The 16297-nt window shown below is 41.1% G+C and overlaps 1 protein-coding gene across 1 annotated transcript in view; it reads right to left on the bottom strand.

Moving 5' to 3' along the window:
* The window catches only part of SLC25A32 (solute carrier family 25 member 32), a 49720-nt gene extending 33491 nt beyond the window's left edge, over positions 1-16229 (bottom strand). Inside the window, exon 1 of the mRNA XM_079902238.1 lies at positions 15772-16229. Within this exon, the coding sequence (XP_079758364.1) occupies positions 15772-15925 (154 nt within the window). The 5' untranslated portion in view covers positions 15926-16229. The remainder of the gene's footprint in view (positions 1-15771) is intronic.
* Between the last annotated feature and the right edge of the window lie 68 nt (positions 16230-16297).

Genomic DNA, 16297 nt, shown 5'->3' with positions numbered 1-16297 from the left:
GTCTGGGAATATCCCACATGCCGCGGAGCAACTAAGCCTCTGTGCCACAACTACTGAAGCCCGCGTGCCTAGAGCCCATGCTCTGCAACAAGAGAAGCCACCGCAATGAGATGCCCGAGCACCACAATGAAGAGTAGCCCCCGCCCGCCACAACTAGAGAAAGCCTGCATGGAGCAATGAAGACCCAACACAGCCAAAAATAAATAAATAAATATTTAAAATTTAAAAACAAACAAAAACCTCCCAACAAACAAAATCCAAGACCAGATGGCTTCACAGGTGAATTCTATCAAACAGTTAGAGAAGAGTCAACACCTATCCTTCTGAAACTGTTTTAAAAAATTGCAGCAGTAGGAACACTCCCAAACTCATTCTATGAGGCCACCATCACCCTGATACCAAAACCAAAGATACCACAAAAAAAGAAAATTACAGGCCAATATCACTGATGAACATAGACGCAAAAATCCTCAACAAAATACTAGCAATCTGAGTCCAACAACACATTAAAAGGATCTACACCATGATCAAGGGGGATTTATCCCAGGGATGCAAGGATTTTTCAATATCTGCAAATTAATCAGTGTGATACTCCACAGTAACCAACTGAAAAGTAAAAACCATATGATCATCTCAATAAATGCAGAAAAAGCTTTTGATAAAATTCAACACCCAATTATAAAAACTCTCCAGAAAGTGGGCATAGAGGGAACATATCTCAACATAATAAAGGCCATATATGACAATCCCACAGCTAACGTGTGAAAAGCTAAAAGTATTTCCTCTAAGATCATGCACAAGACAAGAATGTCCACTCTTGCCACTTTTATTCAACATAGTTTTGGAAGTCCTAGCCATGGCAATCAGAGAAGAAAAAGAAATAAAAGGAATCCAAATGGGAAAAGAAGTAAAACTATCACTGTTTGCAGATGCCATGATACTATACATAGAAAATCCTAAAGATGCCACCAGAAAACTACTAGAGCTCATCGATGAATTTGGTAAAGTTGCAGGACACAAAATTAACACACAGAATTCTGTTGCATTTCTTTATGCTAACAATGAAAGATCAGAAATTGAGGAAACAATCCCATTTACCATCACATCAACAAGAATAAAATGTCTAGGAATAAACCTAAGGAGGCAAAAGACCTGTACACCAAAAACTATTAAGACATTGATGAAACATCAAAGATGACACAAAACAGATGAAAATATATACGATGTTCTTGGACTGGAAGAATTAATATTGTCAAAATAACTATACTACCCACGGCAATCTACAGATTCAATGCAATCCCTCAAATTACCAATGGCATTTTTGCAGATCTGGAACAAAAAAAAAAAATCCTAAAATTTGTATGGAAACACAAATTCTTGAGAAAGAAAAACAGAGCTGGAGGCTTCAGGCTCCCTGATTTCAGAGTATACTATAAAGCTACAGTAAACAAAACAGCATGGTATTGGCACAAAGACAGACTTACAGATCAATGGAACAGGATAGAAAGTCCACAAATAAACCAACACACTTATGGTCAATTATGTACGACAAAGGAGGAAAGAAAATACAATGGAGAAAAGACAGTCTCTTCAATAAGTGGCACTGGGAAAACTGGACAGCCACATGTAAAAGAATGAAATTAGAACACTCTCTAACACCATACACAAAACTAAACTCAAAATGGATTAAAGACCTAAATGTAAGAACAGATACTATAAAACTCTTAGAGGGAAACATAGGCAGAACGTTCTTTGACATAAATCGCAGCAACATCTTTTTGGATCAACCTCCCAAAGAAATAAAAATAAAAAGAAAATAAACAAACAGGACCTTAATACACTTAAAAGCTTTTGTATAGAAATGGAAACCATAAATAAAATGAAAAGATAACCCACAGAATGGGAGAAAATATGTGCAAATGATGCAACCGACAAGGGATTAATCTCCAAAATATACCAGCTCACGCAACTCAATATTAAAAAACAAACAACCCAATCAAAAAAGGGGCAGAAGATCTAAATAGACATTTCTCCAGAGATGACATCCAGATGGCCGACAGGCACATGAAAAGATGCTCAGCATCACTAATTATCAGAGAAATGCAAATCAAAACTACAATGAGGTATCACTTCAAAGCGGTCAGAAAGGCCATCATCAAAAAGTCTACAAACAATAAATGCTGGAAAGGGTATAGAGAAAAGGGAAAACTCCTACACTGTTGGTGGGAATGTAAATTGGTACAGCCACTATGGAGAACATTATCAAGGGTCTGTAAAAAAATAAAAATAGAGCTACCGTATGATCCGGCAATCCCATTCCTGGGCATATATCCGGAGAAAACTCTCATTTGAAAAGATACATGAACCCCAATGTTCACTGCAGCACTATTTACAACAGCCAAGACATGGAAGCAACCTAAACGTCCACTGACAGATGAATGGATAAAGAAGATGTGGTATACACACACACACACACACACACACACACACACACACACACACACACACACAAGGAATACTACTCAGCCATAAAAAAGAATGAAATAATACCATTTGCAGCAATGTGGATGGATCTATCATACTAAGTGAAGTCAGACAGACAAATATCATATGATATCGCTTATATGTGGAATCTAAAAAAAATGATACCAATGAACTTATTTACAAAACAGAAACAGACTCAGAGATTTAGAAAACAAACTTATGGTTACCACAGAGGAAAGGTGGGGGGCAAGGGATAAATTAGGAAGTTGGGATTAACATATACACACTATTATATATAAAATAATCAACAAGGACCTACTGTATAGCACAGGAAACTCTACTCAATACTCTGTAATAACGTATATGGAAAAAGAATAGATATATGTATACGTATAATGAATCGCTTTGCTGTACACCTGAAACTAACACAACGTTGTAAATCAACTATACTCTAATATAAAATAAAAAAATTTGTAAAAGAAATAGTAATATTAAAAAAATATATTGTACAACAAGGGGAATAAAACAAATATTTTATAAGTATAAATGGAGTATAACCTCTAAACATTGTGAATCCCTACACTGTACACTGTAACATGTAATATTGTACATCAACTACTCAATACAAAAAAGAAGCACTGAAAAAGTTTTCAACCTCACCAATAAAATACGAATTAGACAAGGTAGCTTTTTTTTTCTTCCCCTCCAGACAGAAACCAATTTTAAGGTTTGTTAATTCCCAGTGTTGGTGTGGGTATTTGGAAATAGACACTTCCATGGCCTTTCTGAGAGCAGTTTAACACTAATAAAAATTCAAATGCAAATTATTCTTTGACTTAGCAGTTCCATTTCTAAAAATATATCCTATAGAAATATAGCCCCAAATCTACAAAGATACACATAGAACGATGTTCACTGAAGCGTCTTCTGCAACAGCAAAAGTGAGAGTAATTTCAACATCCACCAATAGGGAAATGTTTAAATAAATTATGATACATGTACACTGTGGACTACTCTGAATATTTAGAAAAATTGAGAGCTATGAAACTAATAGATTGAAACACTGCATATGGTTAATAGTAGCTATCTGCAGGGAACGAGACTGGCTGTGAGTGGTTGTAGGGGGAGAATGATAAAGAGAATTCAACAATACAAATTTCATAATGTAAAAAGTATACAAAGATGACATATACCTTTTGTAATAAAATAAAACAGCAGCCCTAGGGAAATTTTTATTTCTGTTATCCTTCACTCAAGAACATTTTCAGATGCTTTATATCTGCAACTGAAATAGAGTAATTTTAAAACCTTTTCCATGTAATAAATATTAAACCAGCATACAATCATTAAAAATGGCTTTTTGAAAAGCAAAACGTGTATGCTGCAGAACATTTACAAAATATAGAAGGAATAAAGAAAATAAAATCACAATGCCACCACTCCAAGATGACTACCCTTATGGTGGTATATTTCCTCCCTTTCTTTTTTTGTCTGTGGATATAAATGCCAGTTCTCTATCCCTACCAGACCTTTTGCTTATCTTCAGATCTACATAGATAAATGCAACTAACAAAAGTTGCAGTTTGAACATATCCAAAATTGAACTAGTATTCCCTATCCCTATTGCAGCTGCTCTTATTCTGCTGATCCATATTGGTCAATAAACAGAACTACCATCTACACAGATGCTCCAGACAGAAACCTGGGGACCATCCATGAACACTCCTCCTTTTACAACCTCTTACCAATTAAGATGTCCTGTTGATTCTGTATCACAAGTCTCTCCTGGACCCATTCACATCTCTCAGTTCACACTGCCATCACCCTACTTCAGGACACCATTTCTCAACTAGAAACAGAATTTAAATTAGCCTTCTTATATCCAGTTTTGCTGCCCCGCCCCCATTAATTGCACTGTAGGTTAGGTAATCTTTCTAGAAACATGCATTTCAATAAGTCATTTATCCACTTAAAACTATTCTACACCCCAAACAATAAAGAACATATTCCTTAACATAGTACATAAGGCCCTCCATCACTCTTCTGCAACAAGCCCCAGTCTCCTCTTTATTCTCTCCCTGCATTCAGTGATGCTGCCTTACAGAACTTACTGTATAGTGCCTGGCTCATTGAAGTTTGCGCTTCAAAATGTGTGATGAAAATTGCTAGAATGTTCAACAACTTTCAGCTCTTATACAGTCTCTGACCTTAACACTTTGGCACAGGCTACTCTGTCTGCCATGAACATTCTCTTCTTACCTATTCCTTCACACAGTTAACTTTGATTCCTCTTTCAGGTCTCAGTTTAACAATCATTTCCTTTGGGGATCCTTTCCTACCCTCTAGATGGGGTCAAGTTTCTCTGTTCCCATGGCACACCATACTTTCCCTACCATAATAAAACACTCTTCACTGCAATTATTAGTTTTTTTGTTCAATTATCACTGCTTCTCAGTAGCAAGATGCTCTGTGAGGGCAGAGACTACTACTTCCTCATTGCAATATGCCTACTCCTATCATAGTGCTTGGTACATTGCAGGCTCTCAATATATATGTGTTCAATTAATATAGCCTGAGTATCTTCTGTTTCCTTTCCAGATCCAGGGTCCACCTCTCTCAACCATGTTCTGCTCCAGAAGCCTGATCTTGCCTTCTAGCTTCTAGCTGAATTGGGTTACTGGGGAGCCCTGGCAGATCAAAGGGATGGAAGAGAGCAGATGCAGATATTTATTCTTGCAGGGGTTGCCTTGGGCACGCTGCATTCCTCTACTGAAGGTCACAGCTCCTCTCAAGGTGGCTCTCTCTCAACGACTCTTTCTCCCTGTCCTTTGGCCCTTCAGGTGACAGCAGCCCAAACTGTTTCTAGCCCCCAATACTACATTATTCCTTACGGTTTTCCTATGATCTGCTTACATCTTTGTAAACAATCCTTTTAGGCCCCCCCATGGCCCAGAGCTATACTATTTTGAATGTGCCTTCTGTTTCCTACAGGGAAATGGCATGGAAGAGAATGCCAAATTTATAATCTTAATTATGTTTTTTATAAAATTGGTGTATCGTAAAATAAGGTTTCCAGAAGACTCGAAAGAAAAAAAAAACGATTTCAACAATGACATGATGGTTTTGCCTCTCACAGATATCCCATCATTTGTACAAACAGCCCTCTAGTTGACATGTGAATTGTTTTTTCCTCTTTGCTATTATTAAAAGGTCTCTAAAGAAAATTCTGTTCAACAATTTTTTTCTTATATCCTTAGAATGGGAATTAGAAGGGGTCAAAGAGTATAAATTTGTTCAAATACACATAGAAACTGCCCCCCAGAAAGTTTATACAAATTACAGTCCACTAGTCATACTCAGGCATGCCCAGTTCACCGTCCCCTTGCCACTACTTTACTGTGCATACTGCAGCCTGGCAAAGAACCACTGACTGTTTACCAATGCCAGGCAAAGGGGGAAAAGTCAATCTCTTTCATCATTAATCTGACAATGTTACACCATGAAATGAGATTAAAGTACACTAGGCTTTGTTAGAAGAACTGGGTTTGATATCTAACTTCTCTAATTAGCTACTGGTCTTTTCTTCCTGAGCTTTAGTGTCCTCTTTAAGTGGGGATAAATATTACCTACCTTGCAGGTTGTCGTGAGGTTTATAAAAGATAAGTTTAAAAGCAAATAGCAGAGTTACTGGTTCTCAAGAAATGTTTTGCTGTGTTCTTTATAATCTTTCTGATGCTTCCCTTGGATTTTATGGCTCTCATTCTCCTGTATAAATGTCTTCTAAGTAAATTTTCCTTTCATTAATAAGCTCACAACACAAGTTCTCTCTTGAGGTTAAAAAAAAGCAAACAAAAAAAAATACAAACCACAAAACACCATCTTTCCTTTTCACAGATATGAACCAATGATTTCTTTGTTTTAAGAAGTCAACCCTAGAAGTGTAGAGTACGAACTATCTCAGTAATAGGCAACAACATTCTGTACCCTATACTTCCTTAATACTATAATCTTATATACTTTATCATATAGTTAGGATCAAATCTTTAATTTTGAAAGATGTCTGCTTGTTCACAGATAATTATTTATTTAAAAAAATTAAGAAAATGATTTATTGACTATCACTGCCAGGCAAAGAAGGAATATAAACCCAAGTAGGACACAAACCCTGACCCTGAGGAAGATATAATCTGCAAGGCAAAATGGACAAGCAATCTCATTACAAAGTTATGAGCACCATGGTAAACCTATGAAGTGCTATAGGAATATAGAGGAAACACGATCAACACGTGTGTATGGAGGAACTGGGGGGATGTAGGAGGGTGACAGGGAAAGTGGGAGAGCAGATACTGGGTAGAGCCCTGAAGATTGATTAGAAACTTGTCTTTGGGAAAAGGAGAGAAAGTTTATCTCTAGACAAGTGGAACAGCTGGTACAAATACATGAAGTATCACAGCGCCTGGCACTGCTGGGGAGAATACTGGGGGCATGGTTCAGCTGAAGTAAACAGCTGTTAGAGGGAAAGGTTGGTAGGAAATCAGCCACTAAAGAAGGGTAAGGGCCTGTTTAAGGACTGAATTGTGTCCTTCCTCCAGTTCATATATTGAAGCCCAAACCCCCAATGTAACTGTATTTGGAGACAGGGCCTTTAAGGAGATAATTAAGATTAAATGGGGTCATAAGGGTGGGGCCTAATTCAATAGGACTGGTGGGTCCTTATAAAGAGGAAGACACACTAGGAGTGCATATGCCCAGAGAAAAGGTCACGTGAGGACACAGCCAGAAGGAAGTCATTTGTAAGCCAAGGAGAAAGGTCTCACCCAGAAAGAAATCAACCCTGCTGGTCCCTTGATCTTGAACTTCCAGCCCCCAGAACTATGAGAAAATCATTTACTGTTGTTTAAGCCACTCTGTGGTATTTTGTTATGGTAGCCCTAGCAGACTAAGATAGACTTAATTGCAAAGGTTCTTGAAAATCACAAAAGAGAGTCTGCCTATGATCTCAAAGTCCCATATTTCTCAAACTTGGGTTCAAGTGTGCCTAAGATAACCAAATATGTGTTTAGAAAGGAGACCCAGGCACCCTGGGGGGAATGAATTTGAAGGTGGAAAACCTGGAAGCAAGAAAACAAGAGGCCACTGCAAAGTTACTGAGATGAAGAGGATCTGAATTAGGGCCTCTCTAATGTAGAATTAAAATTGCTATGTAAATAAAATACAGTAAATCCCCTACATACGAACAAGGTCCATTCTGAGAGCACATTTGTAAGTCCAATTTGTTCATAAGTCCAACACAGTTAGCCTAGGTACCCAACTAACACAATCGGCTATACAGTACTGTACTGTAATAGGTTTATAATACTTTTCACACAAATGATACATAAAAAACAAACACAAAAAATAAAGAAAACATTTTTAATCTTACAGTACCTTGAAAAGTACAGCAGTACAGTACAATAGCTGGCCTACAGGGGCTGGCATCGAGTGAACAGGCAAGAAGACTTACTGACTGAAGGAGGGAGAGGAGGTGGGAGATGGTAGAGCTGAAGGATCCTCAGCAATAGGAGACGGAGGGCAGGCTGCAATCTCACTCACGCCTGACGCTGATGGCACAGGTTCTGGTTCCTTGCTGGATTCAATTCTATCTACCCTCTTGAAAAAATGATCCAGTGATGTCTGGGTAGTAGCTCTTTTTCCCTTGTCATAGATGACACGGTAGCACTGCACTGCATTCTGAATGCCTGCTGCAACCTTCGTGTACTGTTCTACATTCAGGTCCTGTGCCTCAAAAACGAACAGTGCCTCCTCAAATAAAGAAAAGAAAATCCCCTTGCCATTTCCTGCATCGTGAATCTCTTTGGTTCTTCAGTTACTCTTTCTTCCTCTTGTCTCTTCATCCTTTCTCTGGGCCTCCAATTCCATCAGGTCTTTATTAGTAAGCTCCTCGTTTTACACAGCAAGGAGTTCAGTGAAGTCGTCCTCTTGCAGACCTAGCTCCAGCTTTTCGCTGAGAGTCACTACGTTGCTCTTTGGACTCCATCCACCTGCTCAAACCCATGAAAATCATCAACAAACTGCAGGCAAAGGTTCTTCCAAACCCCATTCATGGTGACAGCCGTAACCTCATACCAAGAAAAGTCAATGTTTTTTATGGCCTTGTAGATGTTATAGTCCCTCCAAAATTGTTGCAAGGTTCTTCCCGATTCATCACTCGCCTTTACTGCCTAACGAAAAGTGTGATGTAAAAAATATTTTTTGAAAGTCACTATAACTCCCTGGTCCATAGGTTGGATAAGTGATGTACTATTTGGTGGCAGATGGCAGATACTTTGACTTTGGGATGAAAGTTGTCCATGAATGGAGGGTGGCCCGGAGCACTGTCAAGCAGCAAAAGAATGTTGAATGGGAGATCCTTCTCCACGCAGTATTTCTCTACCTCTGGGATAAAGTGGTGGAAAAACCAGTCCTGGAAAATGGCCTGTGTAACCCAGGCTTTGGGGTTATTCTTCCATACAAGAGAAGCCCTTGGCTATGTTTTTAAGGGTCTTGGGTTCTCTGAATGATAAACTAAGAGAGGCTTCAGCTTCACATCACCGGAAGCATTGCCACCAGACAGAGTCATCCTATCCTTTGGTGCCTTATAGCCTGGCATCAACTTTTCCTCCTTACTGATGTAATGTCAGTCTGGCATCCTCTTCCAGTACAGTCCTGTCTCATCCACATTAAAAACCTGCTCAGGTAAACACATGCCTTCAATAATTTCTCAAAGCGTTTCATGAAATTCCCAGGGAGCTACCGTATCTGCACTCGCTGCCTCACCACTTACTTTTACGTTGTGAGGTTAGCTCTAGCCTTGAACCGATGAAACCAGCCATGGTTGGCGTTAAAAGATGAGCCCTCTGATTCTCTGCTGTTTCTTCTTCAAGTCTTCATAAAGGCTTTTAATTTTCTCTTGAATCAGCATTAAGCTGAGCGGGACTCGACGCTGATGCTGATCCTGCATCTACACACCGAGAAGTTTCTCCATCTCCTCCATCACTTTTCCACGCTTCTTTGATATTATTGTCAACATCATCGGCACAGCAGACTTCACAAGTTCCGTGATCTTGCCCTTGTTCTTTAGAATCATGCCAATGGTTGAACAATTCATGTTATAAGAACGAGCGACGTCTACCATCTTTTTGCCTCGCTCCACTCTCTCAATTATTCACTTCTGTTTCCATCGTTATTACTTGGCGCTTCTTAGCAGTACCAGCTACATCACCACTGCTTTTACACCTGCTTCCGGACATCATGGGCTTGAAATAAAGATACTATACTACTGTACTCTACACAGCACTGTAAAGTACACAAAAGCACAACCACTTGTAGAGGATGCACGCACGTGACGATGTATGCCAGACACGTGAACTTACATGATTGGACATCGAACACACATTCGCATCTTTGAAAGTTCACGACTTGAAGGTTTGTATGTATGGGACTTACTGTACAGTGAATACTTTTGGCCTAAATGGCCTCATAATTGTCTTAAAAACACTTGCCACCGAAGATTTAGTAGGTGCATCTAAATACCTCCTGCGTAACTGTTACAATGGCCTACAATAGTACTAAAAGATGTCAACAGACACAATTGGAAGATAGAAAAGTTTGCTGTGCAGGAGGGAGGCAAGATAGGGGACACTAATTTTTACTACCCTATTACAACCTGTTTCATTTGTTGGGTATTAGTTTTACCCCTCCTTTCCTCTGTTACGCTGAAGAGTTGGTAAAACCAATCCCCTCCACCTGTACTCTATGTCAGCATTTTGAAACCTGCAGATGGGTCAAGAAATTGATTGAGGAGATCATTAAAACAAAACAAAAAAAACCCCAAACCAAAACAACAAAAAACCCGCACCAACAACAGACTGGAATAGAAGACAATATAAATGACATCACAAGTAGTAAGGATAACTATTACCGTAAGAAACTTGTTTCAGTAATATGTGTACATGTGTGCTCGCACCAGATAGCAAAGATAAAATTTATTTCCTACTGAGGGCTGTGGCCAAAAAGTTTAAAAGAGACTGCTCTAGATTCTGCTTAGAACCCCTTAGAATTCTCACTCATTAGCTTCCTGTCTTCATCTCCAATCTCTTTCTCACTTTTAGTTTTTTCCCATCAAAATGTAAACACTAAAGTATCTCCTGAGTGTCTCCTCTCAGATCCCAGTGCCTCCATGTCAGTTAAGCTTCTGGAAGAGATAACTACAATCTCAGCATGGACTTTCTCACCTCCATTGTTTCTCAATCCACTGCAAGCTGGTTTGGGCCTCCACCTGCTACTGCAGGTTAAAGACCTCCAAGTGCACTTTGGGATTCCTCTCTATTTAACCCTTGAGCAGCACCTGACATCGTTTACCTCCTAAAACACACTTCTTTGGGCTAGTTTCACTCTCTCCTGATTTTCCTCTTACTTCTTTGGCCACTAAATTTCCTTTGCAGCCTCCTTCTCTTCTGCCCATCCTTTAAATGCTGATTTTTTTAGGCAGTCTTTCCACTCAACAGGGGTAGTCTCTCAATCTTTAAGTAGCTTCAATTTCTATCCCTGCGCTATGGTTTCCACATCTCTAGTCCTGATTTCATTCCTAACATCCAGGCCTGGCTTCCATTTTTACATGGCATAAAAGATGTGTCAATCCAGAAGCTTAACTTTCTGGAATAATTTTCATTTCAACCTTTAGCATTTTACCCTTTAGTTATACCAAACTACCCACTTATGGTTTCAGTCTAACAGCATATGCTTAGTTATACCAAACTACCCACTGATGGTTTCAGTCTAACAGCATATACTATGAAATCAGACTTCCTGGGTTTGAACCCCAATTCCAACACTTACTGTGTGACCCTGAGTAAGTTACTAGATTACTCTGTGCCTGAGTTTTCTCATCCACAAAATGGTAAAAATAACAGAACCTAACTTTAAAAGTTACAGAGAATTAAGTGAGTTAATACATATAAAGCTCCTAAAAGCATGCCTGGCACATAGCAAACATTTGGTAAGTATTACTTTATTTATGCTACTGGGTCTTCCAATACCACATACATACAAAACTTGACTGTATGCTATTCTTGTTATGGGCTCTACATTTTGGTTCCTTGATTAACCTACAGATTAGGATTTCAGGTTATTTTAGAAAATTACTACTTTTATACCTCACTCACATTCTTTGTTGGGGCTCCCTCTCATCAATCTTGATGACTTAAAGTGTCATCTTGAACACTTTAAGTCTTGAAGTTATAAGGGGCCTCAATAATCACCTCAAGTGACCTTTCCACCCAACACAATAATATTTTCTAACCTCTGTCATCCAACTGCTGAACCACTGCCCATCATTGCCAGTTTCACTTCTGAGCACCAGCACTTTGCCAGGCCAAAATCTGCTTCCCTGTAATTTCCACCCAACCTCTGTCTGACCTTCAGATCACCTTCAATAAGGCAGCTCCCTTTCCCACATGGCAGTTCTTATACCTTAAGTCCCTCCCACCCCCTAAGTTAAACTAGTTCCTCCAGTCATTTCTCATATGAAATGATTTCTAATCCTTTGACTACTCTGGACACCTCTGAGTTCCAATCTGTACCTGAACTCATTGAAATATTGCAGGTTTGGTTTAATGGTCAAGACTAACACCCCCATCACTAGGTATTATAATTTTATTATAAGGGCTTAATTTTATGAAAGCATAAAAACTCTAGTACTAATGCTGGTGGCCAGGCAACTATTTTGATTTCAGTTATTCATCTTCCTAAGTTTTCTTCTTTCTTATCACCATTTCACAGCCACACTATGGGCTTGTTATTACAAAGTTCTGCTTCAACTCCTAGATCTTTAATTTTGTCCCCCAATCCTATCTCAATCACGTCAGCCCTACTGGCCTCCTAATACTCTCACCATTTCACCAAGACTACCAATATTCTCAGGTACCAAGAATTCCCTTTTCTCAGGCACAGTTTGCTTCACAGCACTGTCTTAAACTCATCAGGCCAACCACACTATTCCTCAATGATCACCTCAACCATCACCTCTTCTGCTCTTACATAAAATGCTGCAGAAGAGAAATACCAAGTCATATAGGCCTGCACCTGCACCCAAGTCCAGAATTCCTGCCTTCATGTTCAAGCCACAGTATACCAGGAATTCCTAGAGGTACTGGGGTAAGTCGTTAAGTGCCAGAGGGTACTTGAGTTAGCCTGCCTGGATTCAAATTCAGATCTATCTTTACAAACTTGTGACTTGGGCAAGTTAGTCAGCTTCGATTATTCTCACCTGTATAACAGGGATAATAAATTCACAGGGTTGTTCAGAGTAGTAAATGATATAATGCAAGTAAGGTTCTTAGTTCATTGCTCTTGCTGCAAGTAAATGCTCAATGAATGTTCCCTGTTGTCATAATTATTATTTGTGTGTGCATGGTAAACTATGGAAATTATATGCCTCTGTGGGTTTTCTTCTAGGGAGAACACTCCATAATTTCCACTGATTTTCAATGGCTTCTTGCCTCCTCTCCAGCTGTCAAAAATTTTAGTCCTTCTCTGGGGAACCTCAAGATCTAATGGAGGGCTTCCCTGGTGGCACAGTGGTTGAGAATCTGCCTGCCAATGCAGGGGACACGGATTCGAGCCCTGGTCTGGGAAGATCCCACATGCCGCGGAGCAACTAGGCCCGTGAGCCACAACTACTGAACCTGTGCTCCACAACAAAAGAGGCTGCGACAGTGAGAGGCCCGCGCACCGCAATTAAGAGGGGCCCCCGCTCGCCGCAAGTAGAGAAAGCCCTCGCACAGAAACGAAGACCCAACACACCCAAAAATAAATAAATAAATAAATTTATAATTTAAAAAAAGGATCTAATGGAACATTTACAGATACACATATATATCCGTGGTCATCACCAATCTACACTTTTCTTTTTTTTTTTTTTTTTTTTTTTGCGGTACGCGGGCCTCTTACTGTTGTGGCCTCTCCCGTTGCGGAGCACAGGCTCCGGACGCACAGACTCAACGGCCATGGCTCACGGGACCAGCTGCTCCGCGGCATGTGGGATCTTCCCAGACCAGGCATGAACGCGCGTCCCCTGCATCGGCAGGCAGACTCTCAACCACTGCGCCACCAGGGAAGCCCTACACTTTTCTTAACAGTCTATCTCTACTCATGTTTTCGTATTTGGATTTATTCCATTTTGTCCTTAATTTTATGTTGTCTACAATTACTTTTTATTTGACTAAGTCTCAAACCTACCATTAGAATTTAAGTTTTCTGAGGGCAAGAACTTTAGGTGCTTCTGTATCCCATACAGCAGTCTACAAATGTTAAAAGACCAATATACACCAGGTGAACAGAATACAATTACCTAACTCTTTAAGATAATCGACTTCTGATCTAATTCTCATGGTAGAAATTAACTTGTAGTAATGAAATAGAGCAGGACCCTATGGTCCTTTCCCCCCCACATCCTCCGCCTGCCTTTTGCCTGTAGAAAAACTTTGGTCAGTGAATAAGTTTAGGGCTTCCCTGGTGGTGCAGTGGTTGAGAGTCCGCCTGCCGATGCAGGGGACACAGGTTCGTGCCCCGGTCCGGGAAGATCCCACATGCCACGGAACAGCTGGGCCCATGAGCCATGGCCGCTGAGCCTGCGCATCTGGAGCCTGTGCTCCACAACGGGAGAGGCCACAACAGTGAGAGGCCCGCATACCGGAAAACAAACAAACAAACAAAAAAAAGAGTAAGTTTAATTAGAGAACTGAGAAAATACGGAAGCAAAGGAAAACGGTCAAACAGGACCAAATAATAATAATTTACTCATTCAGCAAAGTCAAGGACCTTTAGTTCCTCTTCAAGGGCTGTAGATAATATTCTGAGCCATATACTTTGAGCTGTTTTGTAGATACTGAAATGCTCGCCAGGTGGAAGAAGTTAACTACATGATGACTAGATTAGCCATGACATAAGCTGCCACAATTCCAAGAACTGGCCTCAAAGAAATGGGAACAAACCGACCCTGGAACTGAAGACTAGCTGTACTTAAAACAATAAAGATTATGCTGCACGACCAATTTCAAGATGACTGTCAGAGCTGCCTGTGTTGTTTCTACATGTAGCCCCCTCCCTCCGCCTATAAAAGGTCTTACCGACTGACTGTCCGGGAAGGGGGTGTGGGAATCAGTCTTTGGACACGAGCGGCCCTCCCGCCCCCAGATGCCTGCCTCTGAAATAAAGCAAACTTTCCCTTCCACCAACTTTGCCTCTTTATTGGCTTTTGAATGGCGAGCAGCCGGACCCCACTTTTAGTAATAGTAATAAGAGAACAGAAATGACAGAAAATACTTTCCAAATAAAGTTATCAAAGATCTTCTTTGAAGCTATCTTTTCCAGAATTTAACGTTGAGTTTATCTGTTAAAGTACTTTGTTAATTGCAATATACTTAATTCACTTAACTCAATGAAATTAATTCAATAAAGCCAAATAAAGAATACTATTTGAATTCTAGCTAGTTATTCCTTCACAGGACATTCCTTCACAGGACACTGTAAACACCAAAACCAAACTTTCAAGAGAATTCTATCCCAACCTCATTCCTAACCCTCTGCTAAGGATTACTCCCTACTCCAAGCACTTGCATTTTCCCTCTCAGCCCTGCGGCCAAACACGTGACTATCCTTAGCTTTCAAAGTACAGGTTTCCCTGGCTATGCGAAAGTAAAGCATGAAAGCTTTAATAAGCCAAAACTGCATAAAGCGAAGAAGCAATTACCGTAACACACACCTTGCTAATGGATGCACAACATAAATCCAGACAAAGCACAGATGCTCACAGACACAGTTCAAAGTTATGGCGGCTTGATGCTGTAAAGCGAACTTTCGAAAAGCGGGAGAAACCTGTACCTCCAAGGGTGAATTATTTACACCTGTGAGGGTTAAGCCCTAAAATGTGATAAACCCTTTCTTATTTTATAAATCAGGCTTTGAGTCCCACGTTCTATACCAATGAGAACTTTTCTCAGACTTTTATATCCATATTCTTCATTCCTCAGTATTAGGGAAAGGGGACGACGTTTGCCAGACCACTTTACCAAACTCCCCTCCCTCAAATCTGGCCCCAGGCGAGCCCGGACAAACAGCATCTTCTTCAACGCTCGCCTCACCTGCCTTGTGGAAGAGGCAGGAGAGGCCAATGCCTCCGACTGCGTCTTTTATCACTCAGTTCGGGGTGACAGCAAGGAGAAGCCCAGGGTCTGAGCGGTTTCTTACCGGCGAAGCGGATCTTCACGAGATCCAGCGGGTGCAGCGCGAGGTTGGAAAGGACCCCGCCAGTAACGCCCGCCACCAGATTCTCGTACCGGACGTGGCGGAATACTGTGCTCCACGCCGACGACCCGGACGCCGACTGGCCCTGGCCCGTCATGGGCTCAGGGCCCGGTGATGCCGTGGAAGTGGGACGAGATGCAGTGGCCGCCACCGTGGCGACGGTCGCCACGCTGGAGCAGAAACCGCAGGGCACGAGCCCACTTCCGGAACCCGCGCGTGGAGTCACACGCCTGGGCGCGGGATGAAGCCTAGAGACCCAGGAGCTAGGGGTACAGAAGTGCGCTGCCGCACGCCACGCCTACCCGGAGGAGAGCGAGAAGGGGGCGGGGCGCCTCCGCCAAGTTCCCGCCCCGCCTCGCCCACCTCGGCGGCTGGCTTAGGCCGAAGGGCGTGGATGGGAGAACACCACTGAAGCACCGCCCCCAGCCAACCTTTGTCCGCAAAACTACGGAGCACCGCAGGGCCCAGC

Source organism: Stenella coeruleoalba (assembly GCF_951394435.1).
Source record: "Stenella coeruleoalba genome assembly, chromosome: 17".
NCBI lineage: Eukaryota > Metazoa > Chordata > Mammalia > Artiodactyla > Delphinidae > Stenella > Stenella coeruleoalba.
This window is presented reverse-complemented; position numbering and strand designations above follow the sequence as displayed.